Source organism: Chanodichthys erythropterus, chromosome 15, assembly GCF_024489055.1.
Source record: "Chanodichthys erythropterus isolate Z2021 chromosome 15, ASM2448905v1, whole genome shotgun sequence".
In the NCBI taxonomy this organism is placed as follows: domain Eukaryota; kingdom Metazoa; phylum Chordata; class Actinopteri; order Cypriniformes; family Xenocyprididae; genus Chanodichthys; species Chanodichthys erythropterus.
This window is the reverse complement of record NC_090235.1, coordinates 16021943-16039897: the sequence shown is the minus strand read 5'-3', so window position 1 is coordinate 16039897 and position 17955 is coordinate 16021943. Positions and strand designations below refer to the sequence as shown.

The window sequence follows — 17955 nt, the reverse complement described above, 5'->3', positions numbered from 1 at the left end:
AATAAAACAACATTTGTCTGTTTTTACTGTATTATTGATCAAATAAATGCAGCCTAACATTTGACCAGTAGTGCATTAAATTTTTTATAGCTATAGGTATAGGTTATAGTCGACTTCTAAGCAATGTGAACTCTGGACAGTGAATCAGGGCGTGTGTTTGGCGATGGTTGCGTACGTCACGTTCACTGGAGCCGGAGCAGCTGCTCTGGAGCGCCGGATGAACCGGAGACTGGAATACTGGACCTGTGCTGCCTGGAAAACAACACTTCCCTGAATGAATAAATGAATATACTCTCAAAGCAGTCGAGCACAGAACACAATACAAGAGCAGAAAGGAATTCTTATGCGGATACTATTCTTTCAGAGAATCCACCCAAACTCAGACCCACCTGGACATTTGAGTTCTCCTTCACACAGCTGATGCAGGAGACCACAGAAGAATCTGAAACTAGAAAGTGAGATGTGTGATCAGCATCTAAAACTATGTATGGAGGGAAAAACCTTCATGTAAGTTTTGTTTTATGAGCTGAAGCTTCACTCACTCTTTCGGTAACAAAGCACACCAGCGCAGAGAAAACCACAAATCCCACATGTGATGCAAACACAGGGCCAGAGCGACCAGCAGCCCACGCCGTCTGATGTGTGCCGCCGCTGCTCAGCGCCTGAAACACCAGAACCACACGAGTCACAGGGGCAACGGAAAGAACAGCAGTTTCACTGGAATAAATGATTGCAGGTAACAGAGCAGCAATAACTGCTGAACACGCCTGCTGTGGTTTCACAGTTTTATAATGACCAAATATCTGAAGATAAAGACTGTTTGCATGAACAGATGGTTACTGCATTAATGAACTCACCAATCAAAGCATTCACATTTTAATTGGGGAAAAAAATAAACAAATAAATAAAAATAAATAAATAAAATTAAAATTAAAAAAACATATAAATATATCAATAACAATAAAAAACTAAATAAAAATAAACTACTACAATAAATAAAAATAAAATAAATAAATATATAAAAAATATTTATTAAATATATATATTAAAATATATATTATAATATATATATATATATATATATATATATATATATATATATAAGTATATATATATATATATATATATATATAATAAATATATTCAAATTAAATAAATACATTAAATTAAAAATTAAATCATATCAACAAAAATAAAATAAATCAATAAAACAAAATAGTTAAATAAAAGTACATTAAATAAAAATAAATAGAATAATAAAAATAAAATACAAATAAACCAATAACAATAAAAAATAAATTAAATAAAAATAAACCATTACAATAAATAAAAATAAAATAAATAAATATATAAAATTATTTATTAAACATATTAAAAATATATATTATAAAATATTAAATATTTGTAATATATAATAAATATATTAAAATTAAATACATACATTAAATAACTAAATCATTATATCTACAAAAATAAAATTAAAAAATAAATAAAATAAAAATTAAATAAAAACAAAAAATTAAGTAAAATACATAAAATAAAAAAATTATAAAAAATAAACAGACTAATAAAAATTAAATAAATTAAAAAATGAAAAATAAAAAAGTTGAAAAATAAATAATGAAATAAACATCAAATAAAAAATACAAAAAAACTACAAATTAAAAAAATAAATATAAATGAAATATAAATTGTAATATTCATGAAAAAATACATAAAAATAAAATAAATAAAAAAATAAAATAAAGTTTTATGTCTGTGTGTTTGTCTTTATAAATATTTTGAAAAACATTTATGCTGAAATAAAATTGGAAATTGAAACTGTTGCATTGGCAATAATCTGAAATAATCTTTAAATTGCACAAAAATTATTACTTGGAAATAAATAAAACAAAAATAAATTAAAACTAAATAAGCAATAAATAAAACAAATAGGCAAAAACACATAACAAAATTACTAAAAGTAAACTAAAATTAAATTCATAATATATATATATTTATTTATTTTCATTATTATATTCTGTATATCACCTGGAGATTTGAGGCTGTTTGATTCATCTGACATCTGTTTAACCTTTATAATCTACTTATAAATATGGTGATTTATTATGACATATGGCTTGTAAAAATATTTCCCATTTAGAAGGAAGTCAGCTCTTGTTAAAGCCTCTCTCAGCTGTTCTTCCCCTGATCTGCTGATCACATCTTCTGAACTTTACAATGATACAAAGTAACTGAAGATATGAACCGCACTAACCTGCAAACGTGAGTCTGACAGCAGTCCCGAAAAGCATCTTGTTCAAGCTGACGCCAACTGCGCAGAAGTACAGGCCGAGATCCGCCTCTCTGACCGCAGAGATGACCAGACTCACGTTCTCCAGCCTGCTGTCGCCGTCCAGCCTGAAGTGGCTTCGCTCCTCATTGTGCTCAACAATAAACGTGTCCTTATGCACGTTTCCTCTCATCGCAGACACGAGTAAAGTGATCTTCTCCGAGTTCAGCCGGTACCAGGCCATCACGGAGCCGGAGCTGGTGTAGTTGCTGTCACAGGGCAGAGAGACGTTCTGCCCGCGCCGGACGCTCACGGTCACAGTGGGAACACTCATGACACACTGCAGACTGAAGCCTGGGGGAAAAAGACCAAATATAATCTTTCTCCAATCTGAACCAGTTACTGTAAATGATCTTTAGTTTACTCACTGACTAACAGGATTACTGTGAGGCTCATCTTTCAGTCTGATGTAGTTTGACTCTGAGGCAGGAGCCGGGGGTCTTGCTTATAAACACTTGTGTTCGCCACCAACACAGGTCAGGTTTGCACTTGAACCACAGTGGAGGAAGAATCTGTCTGAACGCCACACTCAGGTTTCGTTTACGAGGAAAAAGGAAACTACAGCTCACTGTATGAAGACCAAACATCACACAACAAACATCACATGTGTCATACATGACAACCTAAGAAGTTCTGTTGGACTTTATCCCTGAGAAACGAACCCATGACCGTCATCTGTGCTTCTGTGCTGTAGGAGCAGGAGCCAAACAAGCAGAACTAGATGAAGTTTCGATTTCGTGTTTCATGTCAGGAAGGTGGGATTCTGAAACTGAGCGTTTCATTTCATCTCTCTGTCTGTCTTCAGCGGCCTAATCCAGCAAACACAGAACGTTCTCTCAAAGTTATGAACAAACATTCTTACAGTAATGTTAATAGAACGTTCGTTCAATGTTATGTGCAACATCTGCAAAGTTAAGACACTCAAAGTTCAATGCAAAGGGAGATATAATCGCTTTTTAAACGGCTGGTAGGGACTACAATGAGCTTCTTCCCGGGTTGTGACATCACAAACCCTAAAATTTACATAAACCCCGCCCCCGAGAACACTCAACAAAGGGGGCGGGGCCATGTTGAGCTGCTGTAGAGTTGTTGTAGTCGAGTGTTGTTCATTTTACGCCACAAACGAGGGTCAATTCAACACAAAAGATGAACATGACGGCACATGCTAGTGGATGAGTTGAATCAACTCCACAGCAACTACATCAATTTATCCACTAACCATTCAGAAACGTCCTAAAACTTCCTCCTGAGTCTCTCCATCAGTGTCGACTTCGGTTTGAACAATGTAAGGCTGAACACTTTCCTCATTTTGGCTGCGTGAGATTCTCCAGCTTTGTTGTTGTTGAGCTGTTAAAGCTCCACCCTCTTCTGGAAAGGGGGCGGGAGCAGCAGCTCATTTGCATTTATAGGGACACACACAAAAACAGGCAAATTTGACAAGCTATAATAAATGATCTGTGGGGGATTTTGAGCTGAAACTTCACAGACACATTCTGGAGACACCAGAGACTGATATTACATCTTGTGAATTATAGTTACGCTTTAAATGTTTTAAAAAGTATGTTCTTGGTTTTACGAACGTTAAGGGAGTGTTTCATTTTATCATTCTTGAAACTGAGTGTTAGGCTGAGGCTGAATTTCAGTTCATCTCCTGCTTATATTTCGTACAGTTGGTTTGATCACATCATTAACAAACAAGTTTGTGTCATTGTGTGTAAATGATGACAACTGTGTTTTAGTTGTGTTTAACTTCTGCCACTCATGTTTAGTGTGAAATGTGTGAGAAGTGGGCATTCATTTTTGCAAATGGTGTCTAACAACCTGAACCTGTTTAAGGTTTAGAAGGAGTGATTTGACAAATGGGTTTAGGTCTCATTACTGCCACGCGGTGGACAGACACTAAACTGTGTTCATTAAAAAGCTTTCCTTCCAGTGTTGCCAACTTAGAAATTTTGTTGCTAGATTTAAATTTTCAGACTACCCTTACAACTTTTAATTTAAAAAAGCACCTAGTTAATAAGAATTATTGATAATTGTTAAAAAAAAAATGTGTAACTGTTCAATTCAATAATGCATTTAATAATAAAAATATCTGATCATAAAGATGATTTTTTATGAACAAATCTAAATTAATATATTTCAATATAACAAAGTTTTGCATCATACATTATTTGGCAACTTTTAGCGACAAAATCGACCCGCCTTTTTAGCAGCTTCCCCTGAAAATTAGTTGTCAACACTGTACCACTTGCTATGACAAACACAATGACACCAAAGAGAGAAAGAAAATGTCACGCTCGCTTAAAGGTGCAGTAAGCCATTTCTGAGAAACTCGTCTAAAAAAAAAAAATAACTAAAAAAACACGCAAACGCACGAGTGGATGTCTCCATCACAGCTGAAGCGATGCACAATAATGCTTCTCTGAAAATAAAGTGATGACGAACCAACAAGAACAATTAACGTACAGACATATTTTGTATGTTATCTAACCCATTAAGTAATGTTAACAAATTAAACCTTATTGTAAGGTGTGTTTATGTATGCATAATGTTGACAGATTCAACTGTAAAGTCTTAATATATTCACCGCACATTTATCTCAAATCTATGCCGTGCGTTTTCACATTCCTTTACATGAGATCAAACATGCAGAAAAACTCCAGAATAACTTATCAGGCAATGGATACAAGAAAGTCTGAGTCAAGTGTACAAGTCAAACACGTTTATTGAAGAGTTTATGCTTTCTTTTGTGCAGCTTTCTGGAGCTTCTTCACCTCTTTCTTGATGATCTTGTTCCTCTGTGGAGAGAAAAGACACAGATCAGCTCGTGTTCATATCGCAGCATCATATACGCCTCACTGTATACACAGACGAAACGTACCATTTTCTTGGCCTTCATCACCTTGAAGCGATCAAAGTCAGACATCGCTGCCCGCTGTTGAAAGAGATTTAGCATGATTATGAAGAGAATCAGTAAACAATTCATTCACAACATGAATCACTTCCACCCAGCTAACAGTGTGTGTGAAAGCTCGTTTCCACCACTAAATGAAAAAAAAGGCAATTGCGAGAATAGTTAGAATTTAGATATAAACTCGCAATTCTGACTTTATATCTCGCAATTCTGACTTTATATCTCGCAATTCTGACTTTATATCTCGCAATCCTGACTTTATATCTCGCAATCCTGACTTTATAACTCACAATTCTGACTTTATAACTCACAATTCTGACTTTATATCTCGCAATTCTGACTTTATATCTCGCAATTCTGACTTTATAACTCGCAATTCTGACTTTATATCTCGCAATCCTGACTTTATAACTCACAATTCTGACTTTATAACTCGCAATTCTGACTTTATATCTCGCAATCCTGACTTTATAACTCGCAATTCTGACTTTATATCTCGCAATCCTGACTTTATATCTCGCAATCCTGACTTTATATCTCGCAATTCTGACTTTATAACTCGCAATTCTGACTTTATATCTCGCAATCCTGACTTTATAACTCGCAATTCTGACTTTATATCTCGCAATCCTGACTTTATATCTCGCAATTCTGACTTTATAACTCGCAATTCTGACTTTATATCTCGCAATCCTGACTTTATAACTCGCAATTCTGACTTTATAACTCGCAATCCTGACTTTATATCTCGCAATCCTGACTTTATATCTCGCAATTCTGACTTTATAACTCGCAATTCTGACTTTATATCTCGCAATCCTGACTTTATAACTCGCAATTCTGACTTTATAACTCGCAATTCTGACTTTATAACTCGCAATCCTGACTTTATATCTCGCAATCCTGACTTTATAACTCGCAATCCTGACTTTATATCTCGCAATCCTGACTTTATATCTCGCAATCCTGACTTTTATAACTCGCAATTCTGACTTTATAACTCGCAATCCTGACTTTATAACTCGCAATCCTGACTTTATATCTCGCAATCCTGACTTTATATCTCGCAATCCTGACTTTATATCTCGCAATCCTGACTTTATAACTCGCAATTCTGACTTTATAACTCGCAATCCTGACTTTATATCACAATTCTGACTTTATATCTCGCAATTCTGACTTTATAACTCGCAATCCTGACTTTATATCACAATTCTGACTTTATATCTCGCAATCCTGACTTTATATCATGCAATCCTGAGTTTTATAACTGCTGAAAACTCAGAACTGCAAGAAAAAAGTCAGAATTGTGAGTTATAAAGTCACAATTACCTTTTTTTTACTTTTTATTCAGTGGCGGAAACAAGCTTCCATAGGTGTGTAAGTGCAAGAGGAAAAAAATCTGGAGGAAAAGTACCTTCTTCCTGGCTTCAATTTTCTTGGCCCAGCTGCTTTCTTCCCACTTCTTGTTGATCTCGGCCTTTTCCCAGGCGCGTCTCACATACTTCTGACGGGCGCTGAAGGAAACCACAACACGAGAAGATCAACTAGAGCTCAGGGAAACAAAACCTTCCCTTTTATCCAACACTGGACTCATATTCTCGGCATCTAGAGTTTAGATGCATCTGAAGTGATCCGATGCCATTGGATATTTTTTTTAAATCTAGCTGTACGTGTTATTTTCATTAAAAAGGCTTTATACAAGTTTGAGCTCCCTTTAAAAAGAGGAAAATTATCAGAAGTGTGTAAAATGTTACAAACACACAAAAGGAAAAGAGAAACATTCAGATACAGAAGCTCTGCTGATAATAAAACACCTTCAATTAGAGCAGAAACACATGCGAACACAAACGAACAAACTGCGTCTGAAATCACACACTATATCTGGTTTGAAACTTCACAAATGTTAAAATCAGTGCGTTCTGTTAGTATGATTGAAATTCACCATGTCATTATGTGACCCGCAGCGTCACTTCAGAATCTCACCTACTGTTTTTCGAATATGAAATCGGACATACTACTCATCTCACACACTGTGTATATAGTGTTTAAGTGGGCATATTGGCTGCATCCAAAATCACACTTCCCTACTATATACCAAGTGGAAAAACAGTAGTAACGTGATAGTATGTATTCAAGCGTAAACAAAACCTACTACTTGCAGCAAGATTCTGAAGTGTGCATATGATATTTTACCATCCCATGAGGCCACAGGACAGGATTCGTGAATGACAGTGAAGCCACAGGTAGGTCACATGATAACGACAACATGTAGTGCATTCATACTATATAGCACACTTTTTTTGGTGTTGTGAAGTATCTAAAGCACCGACTCATGTGAATTCGGACACGTGGGCTCACCTGTGAGGAACTTTGATGACGTAGTCAGTGAGCTGCAGACACTTGAAGGGCATCGCCTGCCTCCTCACGCCAGAGCACGGGCCGTCCACCAGTGCCTGAACACAAATCACAATAACACTCAGTACACAAACCCATGTGATTTAAGCTTCATAAAGTGAAGTGAAGGTTGCGAGTTGACGTTATAAAGCACATTAGTGATTAAACTCACCCTGTTTTGGTCAATGACGTCTACAATCGCCACCAGCTTGCCCTCGTGAGGCCCGAAAGCGATGAATGCGACGCGGCCGATCTCGACAAAGCGCTTGAACACCTGAAACAATAATAATGTGTTTTCAATGTGAAACATCCCAGTGACTTCTGTGTGTGTCTAATGATGTTTCACTTAAAGGGTTTACATCAGCCGCCCCAAAACTGGGTCTGCCAAGAGATCCCATTGGTTCAGATTGATTTAATAGGTACTCTCTTTAGAGCCTGATTGCAATTCCTATATAATCATGTTATGATACATTATAATGACCATTTATGTCTGTATTAGGAAGCTTTATGCTAGCATAGCATACAAATAAGTGATTAACTTCTTAAATTAATGTCCAAATAATTAAGTTACAAATAAAACAAACAATTATTCACTTAATATGCTTATTATTAGGCTATAACAGTGTATGAAATTACGCTTTATTGTTTTTATGCACTGATGTGTTTTCGTACGCATTATATAGTAAGAGCTATGCGTATTTTAAATGAATATAATTCATATATACTTATGATAATCATTAGCACGACACGGTTTCTCTCAGTATCAACAGTACAGCTGTCCTGCTCGTGCCCGTGTGAGCGAGATCGAGCGGAGCGCATCCCCGATAGAAAACGTGCTCATATATATATCATATATAATCATAATTTGTTGTTCATACTGAACACAAGTCTCCAGACTGAAGAGTCTGTAGAGTAATTCCGGCCTAACTCTCTCTCTCTCTCTCCACCACGTTGTTTCGAGGCGCTTCTGACGCTCAATTTCTCACAAAAAAGGCCAAAAAGCGTCATTTATATTCCAAAACTGCTGTATATATGGACATTAAGGTATTAAAATACATTTCCGATGATTTATTCCTCTGTGACACGGCAAAAAACACCATTTTAAGTTGATTTTAGACTCGGAGTAAGTGAGATCACTCACCATGATGGCAGACCGTGCTAGAAAAAGGACGAATCGACTTCCGCTCTGGAATGAAGAGCCTTCCGTTTGAGTACTGCGCATGCGTTCAGAGCCATACTCTGCAGCGGTTTCTTTTATTTCATACACGACCAAAACAATTTTTTAAATTTTTTTTTAAACGTTTTTATTATTAGAAAAAATAAGCAGAGGCGAGTTAAAGCAATAAAACAAAGAATAATGTTCATATATTTTATGGAATTACATTTGTGTCTGTTTTATTCAATGTTTGAGAGCAAAAATGATCATATTGCAATTTAAAAAAAATACGGCAAATAAAGAGTCTTCTTAATAATAAAAAAGTAAAAAATGACAAAAGTAACTTCATACATATTATCAGGGACCACGTGATTTTAACCATTTGAAACAAACTGTACAAAAGACAAAAATGACAAAGTGAATATATATTTCTGCTGTAAATAATGCTGTAGCGAAGTGTTTAATTATCTTTTGAGAAATTACATTTACTAATGCATTATTAACACTTATAGGGTGTTTTTGGACCCCAAACGACGTTTGCTGAAATTTAAAAAAATGTTGAAACAAATGACATGAAACTTTGTACAGTTGTTAACACTTTCTAGATCTACAAATAAAATAAAAAAATGGAGTGATATTTTGTTTTTATGTTAGTGTAAAAAAAAAAAGTCACACTCAGGGTCTTTGGGGTCTCCAGAGTAATTTTGTAACAAAATATTAAAAAACAAACAAACAAAAAATGTAATTTTACTGTTTATTAATGTTTTTACTCCACATTTGTGCAGTTTTTGGAGGATTTATCATCTTTTTTAAATTTATATAAATAAATAATAAAAAAAAAAATTTCTTTTTATACAAAACCAGCTTTTTATGTAAAATTCCCTTTATAAAAGACCCACATTTCTGACTTTCATTCATGGGGATCACATGGACAATTTGACATGGTTTAGTGTGAGATTTTTACCCATCTTTTGGAAAATGCAGTTTTAAAAGTAAAAAATGATCACTTTATCCAGTCGATGCTGCAGAGCTCCACTGTTTGATATGTAGGATTTGTATCTACATAATATTATGAAATCACAATTATGACAATAAACATTACTTTTTGTCAAAATTTTCTCATCATAATTTAACAATATTGAAAAACTGTTTTTTTTTTTTCATTACAAAAAATACTAAACTTTGACAAAGTAACTTTCGTCATAATTGTGATTTCATAGTATTTAGATATGAATCCAACTGAAGAATATTTGTGAAAAAATGTCTTTCAGTCAGTCAAACAGCAAATAGTGATATTTTTTTTTTTTGCTTTTAAAACTGTATTTTCCAAAAGATGGGCAAAAATCTCACACTAAACCATGTCAAATTATCCATGTTATCCCCATGAATGAAAGTTAGAAATGTGGGGCTTTTACATAAAAAGCTGTTTTTGAATAAAAACCTATTTTAAAAAATATGTTTTAATTCATATAAATTAAAAAAACATGATAAATCCTCCAAAAACTGCACATATGTGGAGTAAAAACATTAATAAACAGAGTAAAATTACACTTGTTAAAAAAAAAAAAAAACTTCCAAAAGACCGCACAAGGGTTAAATAAGCTGTATATGTCATGAATTAACAACAAACAGTTTATATATGTTAGTTAATGCATTAATTAATGGGATTAACTTACTGTAAAGTGTTCTCATGACCTGATTTATTAATGCTGAATTTTTCAAAATAAACATGACTTTCGGTTTATAGAAATTAAATTAAATCTGAAAACCTTCTAAATTTTTAAAGAAGTTAAAAATGTTCTTCAAAAATGCTTTTCAATTTGTTTATTTATTTGTAAAATAAAACCGAACACTTCAGGACAATTAAAAGGGACAAACTTTATTAATATTCACAATTAAAATCATGAGAATTAAACGCTTTTTAAACATTAATTAAACAGACAGTCAAAAGTCTTCATTAAAAATTAATGCAGAAATCATTTCACAAAGTCCAATCAGTTCTTCAACGACAGCCCACGAAAGACTCGTTGTAGATCTCCATCTTCTTGAGCGAGCTCCGGCGGGACGTGGGCTTCTGCTTGAAGATGGGCGAACGCAGGAACCGCGTGTCTGTGAATTTATCCCCACGCCGCAGCTTCCTGAAACACAAAGGGCTGGTTAGAAACGGCTGAAGCTTCAGAGAGAGCAGAGCGGGAGTGAGGCGAGGGACGTACGAGCTGATGGATGGCTCCTTGTAGTTGACGGAGCTGGTGCAGCGGCGCCTGCGGCTGGAGCTCGGGGGCGTGTTCGGAGCGGACGCCGGCTTCTGATAGGCTGCGGGGGAGAGATTGCTCACGTCACTCAAAGCCACGCCCAGAAACGAGCGAACAACCAGCCCGCCTGCAGAAACACGTGTGCCACACATCAGTCTTCCGTCTACACCGAGAAACGTGACGTTGGTGAGAGAAAAGATCAAACATGTGGCGAGAAACACACGAGACCGACAGAAACTCCAGAGAAACGAGCCCAGATCAAGAGATCCAATATTAAGGATTTTACCTTTTCTTCTGCCTCTGTCCATCACCGAAGGCTTTTGATTTTCCTGATCGGATGAGCTGCTGGGACACTTTGGGAATTTAAATATTGGGCAGTCAATCATCATAAGCTCCGCCTCTCCATCAGGAATAACCGGGATGGGAGACTCCAGAGAAATAGCAGGAGGCGCTGCAGGGAAACAGAGTTTTTGTGTTATTTTAGTGATTTCATTATGTGCTTTTGTCATATTGCTATTTAGGTTTAATTTATTTTTAGTTTTTATTTATTTCCAGTTAATAATTGCCAACCATGAGCAATATATTTGTTATAGAATTTATTAATAAAAACAGTTAGTTCAGTGCGTTAACGAACAATAACAAACTTTGATTTTAGTAATGTATTAGTACATTTTGAAGTGAACATTAAGAATGAAAAATACTTCTACAGTATTTATTAATTTTAGTTCACGTTTACTAAAGTAGTTATGAAACATTGTAAAGTGTTAGCATAATTTTAAACGTTTCTCAACTAATATTTATATTTTATTTTACAGGTGTGAATCTTCACTTGCCTCATGATTCAGTTCGAATATGATTCAGAGAGTAACGATTCGATTCCAACTTTTCCTCTCATTTTTTATTAATAACAATTATATTAAATATAGTTTTGTTGTTTTATTTTTGTTATTAAAAATGAGAACAAAGATGCAAATAAACAACAAACAAATTAAATTAAGTGTTTTTTTTAATCAGATTTAGCAAAAGATAAAAAAAAAATATTTTTTATTATAAAAAAATGGTAAATTAATGTATGGTAAAATAAAAAAAGCAATAATACATTACATTGTTATAATACAGAATTATTATTATTAACGGCAACAATAATAATCATCATTATTATTTTATTTCACAGTAAAATTCAAACACTAACATTTATTATGGCCTCAATTTCTTTGCTCTCAAACTAACTATTGGCAGGAAACCGCAGGGAGATTTCATCACTCCTCTGTTGACAACAACAGCTTTATAAACGATTCTCATTATGAATTTGGTTGCCACACGTTGTGTTTCTAAATGCAAATTATAACTGACAAACACACCGCACTTGCAAAGCAGCATTTACTGCGAATCGAAAGTGAAGATGAACACAGAGTCGAAACATGCAGCGCCTCAGACTATACATTTATATAATTACATCACAACCGGTGCGATTTGATGATGAATCCTAAAAACGACTATATTCCACAGCTCTATTAATAACCCAGGAAAGCAATAGCTATAAAGAATTATTCATCTGGGCGATTTTTCCGATTAACTGGAATTTATTGTTATGCAATGATTTTATTTTTTCTTTATTTACCCTTTTAAGTACCCACCCATATAAAAACACTTTCTCATTAGATCTATGCAAATCCCACAGGTGAGCTATTCTGATCTCAAAAGGTGAGTATTCACTGTAAGGTGAGGAGTTTGCATCTATGGGAAAGTATTAACAGGATTAAAATAACCGTCATGGGAAAATTACATCCAGTCCTACGTTACTGCATTGAAAGAGGCAAAACTTTCCACCAATCATGAAAACAATAGGAAAAATAGTGCAATGGAATGCAAAATCCTGTAAAGATCGAATCCTGCGTGTTTGATGTTTCATGTTTGCATGATGATGACAGGCTGAAAGGTGCTGCCATTTTCTGTTTTGTCAAAGCATTTGCTGTTAATAGTGTTATTTACTGCGATTAGGGCTGTGCAATATGGACAAAATAATCATATTGCGATTTTTTTAATGAATATTAAAAAATACCATGTCTTTGCATATATGTTAAGTGATCGCGTCAGTAATAGCTTTTTTGCTGTTTTGATCCTTTCTCATATGTGATGCTTGCAAATGCTTGAACGGCGGATACTTGTTCAGTGCTTTTGTTCGTTTCGATGGACTTTGTCGACATGCACTGATCATACAGTTTTTATGGCGCCGTTTTGAGTGCTGGAACAGGTTTGTTGTATTGCCCCGTTTCGTTGCAATAATCTCACAGACCTTGCAAATTACCTTGTTCTCTGACACATCCTCTCTCCTGAATCCAATTCTGAATTAAAATATAAATAAATTAATAAATAAAATTGCAGTCTTATGCGATTTAGAAATTGCATGTGCCCAAATCGTGATTGCGATTAATTGCACAGCCCTAAATGCTATTAATTGGCTCTTTTTATTTTAAATTATTTCTGAGTGTAAAGGATATTTAAGAAAAGTTTGTACAATATTTGCCTTCATATTTCATGCATATTTTCTGCAAAGATATTTAACAAATATGTCACTTGTTTTACATTTACACCATGTTGATCACTTCAGAGATTGATCTTTTTTTTAAGTAAAAAAAAAAAAAAAAAAGTGTATGTGTGTGTGGGGGGGGTACCTTGACTTGGCTCTGATTGGCTGGGATTCTCAGGAGGAACACAAACCGGTGACTGCGGGACGAGGTGCAGGTCAGTTTCTTCCACTTCAGTCCTGTTTCTCTCTGTGAAACATTAAATGATTAAAACAATGAAACTGAAACGTTAGTTTGATATATAACTCAAAGCACTGTACCGTACCCGTGCGCTGCCCTTGGGATGGATGAACGGACCGTCTTTTGGAGCGAGCGCGTCTGGCCGGCGGACTACAAGCTCTTCTGGACTTCCTCTTCGGTACGTAAGGAGAGTCGTCTTCATCCTGACCGTCTTCGGAGACGCTGCGGTCGGTCTCCATGGCCTCGTCCTCTTTATCCGCCGCAGCATCTGGTGACGGTTTCTCCGCAGCTTTGTTTCCTGCTCGGAACGGCGTCAGATGGACGGCCTCTTCACAGTCGAAGTCGAAGGTGTCGTTGCCTCCCAGCGAGGAGTTCAGGCGGTCGGCAGGCGGGAGCGGCGCTCGTGCGCGACTCTGAGAACGGTCCCGACTCTTGGAGCGAGCTCGGGGTTTGGGGTTCTCCCACGGCTTCTTCAGCGGGGCTCGGTCTGGTCTGCGGCCTCGGGCCGCGGCTTGTGTTGGTTTCTTCTTGCTCTGTCGGGCGGGCCGCTGAGGAGGCTCAGGCGTTGAGTGGCGAACGGCCGGGAGCTCAGAAATCTCCAGCTCAAACTCACAGTTCGGCCTTTCCTTTTGTTCCTCCTCATTCCGCACCTCCTCCAGTGGAGTGTTTAGCGCCACCTCCTGTCTGGCATCAACAGTCTCCTCTCTTTTACCATCCAATACTTCACTTTTTCCAAAAGAGGCGGAGTCGAAACGTGAGCTCCGCCTCCTCACGGTCTCAGAGCGTCTCTTTCGCCTCGTTCCTACCGTGGGCGGCAACGAAACCTGTCTGTCAACACGGCATCCCAAAACAGCTTCTGCAAACATAAACGGCACAGTATAAAACCCCAAACACACAGAAACATGTATGATTTGGTGACGACGACACACTTCGCAGTACCTGCAGTCGGCTCCGGCACGTCCGTCTCAACCACACAAACTGGCCTGCGAACAATAACAGAAACAATATGATCACCAATAGACATATGCCAGAATACTTTACCTATAAAATCCACAAAACCGTTGTATGCGGCGTCAAAGAGGCACACGCACTATGTAAACAAACCCAACGTTCATGAGAAGCACAAGGCAGAACGAGTGAAAGAGGCGCGCTGAATTAAAGTGCTTGTAAAGGGCGCTGATGGAACAGCAGAAATGCAGCGGTTACCCCGGAAACCCCGTTAACAAAGCAGTATTTAAAATGCTCACAGCCACTCATTTTTTGTTGTTCATCACAGCACTTAAAGGTAGGGGTGTAAGAAAGTGTGAACTCATTTTGGCTGCAACTATAAAGAAACAATTAAGGAGGTCGACAAGAGTCCGTTGTTTGCAAAACAGGCCATGTAAAAATCCAAAACTCGGGAAACGCATTGAATTTGAGAGCCGACTTAATATCCCGATGCCATCCGCGCTCCTGAGAGAGGCGTTCGATAGAATATAGTATGTACTGCACGTTTTCCTCTCAGTAACTAAATAAACAACAAAAATGACAGCAGAGACAGTAGAAAGAAAGCATCTGATCATAGCGATGTGGATATGTTTGCACCAGCTCTGTTCAGCACTTAAGTGAAGGCACTAGGGTCGTTTGCAAAATAAAAGTCTGTTTACATAATATATATATATGTGTGTGTTCTGTGTATAATAATTATGTATATATAAATACACACACATAGAGGTATAAAGTTTAGAAATATATGCATGTATTATAAATATATATAATTATATATATTTTATATTACATATAAACAAATATTTTATATATAAATATAAAATTTTTCTTAAATATATACATGAATGTGTGTGTATTTATATATACATAATTATTATACACAGAACACACATATATATATATATTACGTAAACAGACTTATTTTGCAAATGATTAATTGCGATTAATCGGGGGGGGGGGGGGTGTTTTTTTAGCAGCATATTGAAGGATCATGTGACACTGAAGACTGGAGTAATAATGTAATGATGCTGAAAATTCAGGTTTGATCACAGGATATAAATTACATTTTACTATATATTCACATAGAAATCAGCTGTTTTACACTGTTATATATTCAAATGATCAAATTAATGCAGTCTTGGTGAACAGAAGAGACCATTTTTCTATTAAAAGCTTGTTCTTTCTCACCGAGGACTGACGGGCCGAGCTGGACTCGTCTCAACAGGAGGACAAACCTACAAAAACCAGAAAGAAAAAAGAAATTACCCCACAGTGCAATACTTTAACGGGGCATTATTCCACATGGCTATACAAAAACTCCATGTTTCCATCCATTAAAACGCAAATATCAGCTCAATACAGCCCTCACCTGAGCGCTTTCAACAGGCCCTCGATCTCGAAGCGTCCGCTTCAGCATCAGCAGGTGGAAGACGAGCGCTTGCCTTTCTTTCTTCAGCTGCAGGATGACTCCCTGCGCTTGCCGTACCTTCTCCCGCTCCATCTGCAGGGCCACGGCCAGAGCTTTGTTATTCACCTGGACGCTCTTCAGCACAAACGGCTTCACAGTCGCTGTGGAGGACAAGATAAAGGCATGGATCAGACCAAATTAAACTGGTTTATGGTACGTTAAAAGTCACCATCAAATCAAAATTGATTCTTTTTTTTTTTTATTTTATGGAACATTGCCATGCTTATTATAAATGATTTACTTTCTTAAAGGGTCAGTTCACCAAAAAAATGTGTCATTAATTACTCACCCTCATGTCGTTCCACACCCGTAAGACCTTTGTTCAATCTTCAGAACACAAATTAAGATATTTTTGATGAAATCCGAGAGGTTTATGACTCGTCCAATATAATCAACTTTTATCGGCACAAACGATTGCGACTGTTTGTGGGGAATTTGGAGCATGTGGGGGGCTGATTGACCTGAGAATGAATTGCCAATTCTTTTAATATTTTAAAGCATGTGGGGGGCTGAGTGACGTCATCGCCTATAATTCAAAGCCTAATATTTTAAAATCGAAAGCAGCACAACTGAAACCTTTACCGGCACAAACGATTGAGACTATTTTGCCGACGTTTTATGTGTGGTGGGAACTTCTACAGGTAGGAAAATCAGTGACAGAATTCATATTGTTTGGGTGCACTATCCCTTTAAGAAAACACAACACAAGTCTATATAGACATAAAAACACATCAAACAGCACGAACATGACGAACACAGAGCCAGACTCGAACCTGTGTTCCTGTTCTTCAGGCCGCGGCTGGCAGCTGAAGCGCTGGCGAGGCGTTTGTTCCTCTTTTCCTTCATTTTCTCCTTGATGTCGTCCAGACTCTGCTGGAAGGACTTCTTCTGCACCACCCGCTCGCGAGCCATGGCTAATGTTAAAGTCTCTCAGGCGATCAAGGGTTCAACTTTACCTCCATTTTACTCTGATATTGACATAAACACGGCGCGTCTGACCGTGCTGTTGCCGCGATCATAAAAGATGAATAAACGGGTACTTTAGGACGGATAGCGCGTAAATTCAGTGTTTTATGAGAGAAGCTTCTCTGGCGTATTTCCCCGTCCTGTAGACGTTGATGTTCGAAATCATGCGCTACGCGCTCTGATTGGAGGAACAAACGTCACTTCCGCCGAGACTGGTTCAGACGTCATCTGCTACTTGAACTGTTATTTTTTTCTATGAAAACAATGTTAACAAAGCTCTTGAATACTTTAACTTACTCATATTGCTGGCAAAATTTTATAACAAAAATGCTTAAATCCATCCCCAATATTGAAGGTATTTTTAGTGGAATTTGATTGTTTTATATCTTCTCTGAAATTGTAAAAAAAGAAAAAAAAAAAAAAGTAAATTCACTAACAACAAACCAATTTTTCTTGTTTTTTTGAAAGAATTTAAAATGTACCGTAACACTATTTCATCCTCTGTAAATAAGAAAGCGAGAAGAACAACCTCAATTTGTAATGATTTTAATTTGTATACTCTAACTGAAATGTAAACTAATCTTTTTTCTTTTCTTCTGCAAATTTTTCTTTCTTCTTTATCTTTTTCTGTTTGCAATTATTGTTATATTTTTTTTGTTCTGTATGTTCATATGACATAATGTTGATACATGTTGTATACTATATACAACATTGT

The 17955-nt window shown here is 36.4% G+C and overlaps 3 protein-coding genes across 4 annotated transcripts; all 3 read right to left on the bottom strand.

Moving 5' to 3' along the window:
- Positions 1-120: 120 nt before the first annotated feature.
- Positions 121-4380, bottom strand: LOC137037745 (M1-specific T cell receptor alpha chain-like). The gene is made up of 5 exons (XM_067411974.1): positions 2701-4380; positions 2258-2626; positions 543-662; positions 390-448; positions 121-252 (listed from the first exon to the last, which is right to left on the bottom strand). The coding sequence occupies exons 1-5, from the start codon at positions 2726-2728 to the stop codon at positions 145-147; spliced, it is 684 nt and encodes a 227-aa protein (XP_067268075.1). The 5' UTR covers positions 2729-4380; the 3' UTR covers positions 121-144.
- A 659-nt stretch (positions 4381-5039) lies between these two features.
- rpl14 (ribosomal protein L14) lies at positions 5040-8880 on the bottom strand. The gene is made up of 6 exons (XM_067411658.1): positions 8785-8880; positions 7816-7917; positions 7608-7702; positions 6664-6763; positions 5214-5267; positions 5040-5130 (listed from the first exon to the last, which is right to left on the bottom strand). The coding sequence occupies exons 1-6, from the start codon at positions 8863-8865 to the stop codon at positions 5068-5070; spliced, it is 495 nt and encodes a 164-aa protein (XP_067267759.1). The 5' UTR covers positions 8866-8880; the 3' UTR covers positions 5040-5067.
- A 1777-nt stretch (positions 8881-10657) lies between these two features.
- Positions 10658-17421, bottom strand: sgo1 (shugoshin 1). Of its 2 annotated transcripts, none has more exons than XM_067411943.1 (9): positions 17048-17421; positions 16176-16375; positions 15995-16041; positions 14759-14802; positions 13905-14675; positions 13727-13828; positions 11338-11502; positions 11013-11214; positions 10658-10937 (listed from the first exon to the last, which is right to left on the bottom strand). In XM_067411943.1, the coding sequence occupies exons 1-9, from the start codon at positions 17184-17186 to the stop codon at positions 10802-10804; spliced, it is 1806 nt and encodes a 601-aa protein (XP_067268044.1). In that variant the 5' UTR covers positions 17187-17421; the 3' UTR covers positions 10658-10801. The 2 variants fall into 2 exon arrangements, with proteins under 2 accessions (XP_067268044.1, XP_067268045.1); XM_067411944.1 differs by having other exon boundaries at positions 11013-11178.
- Positions 17422-17955: the final 534 nt, after the last annotated feature.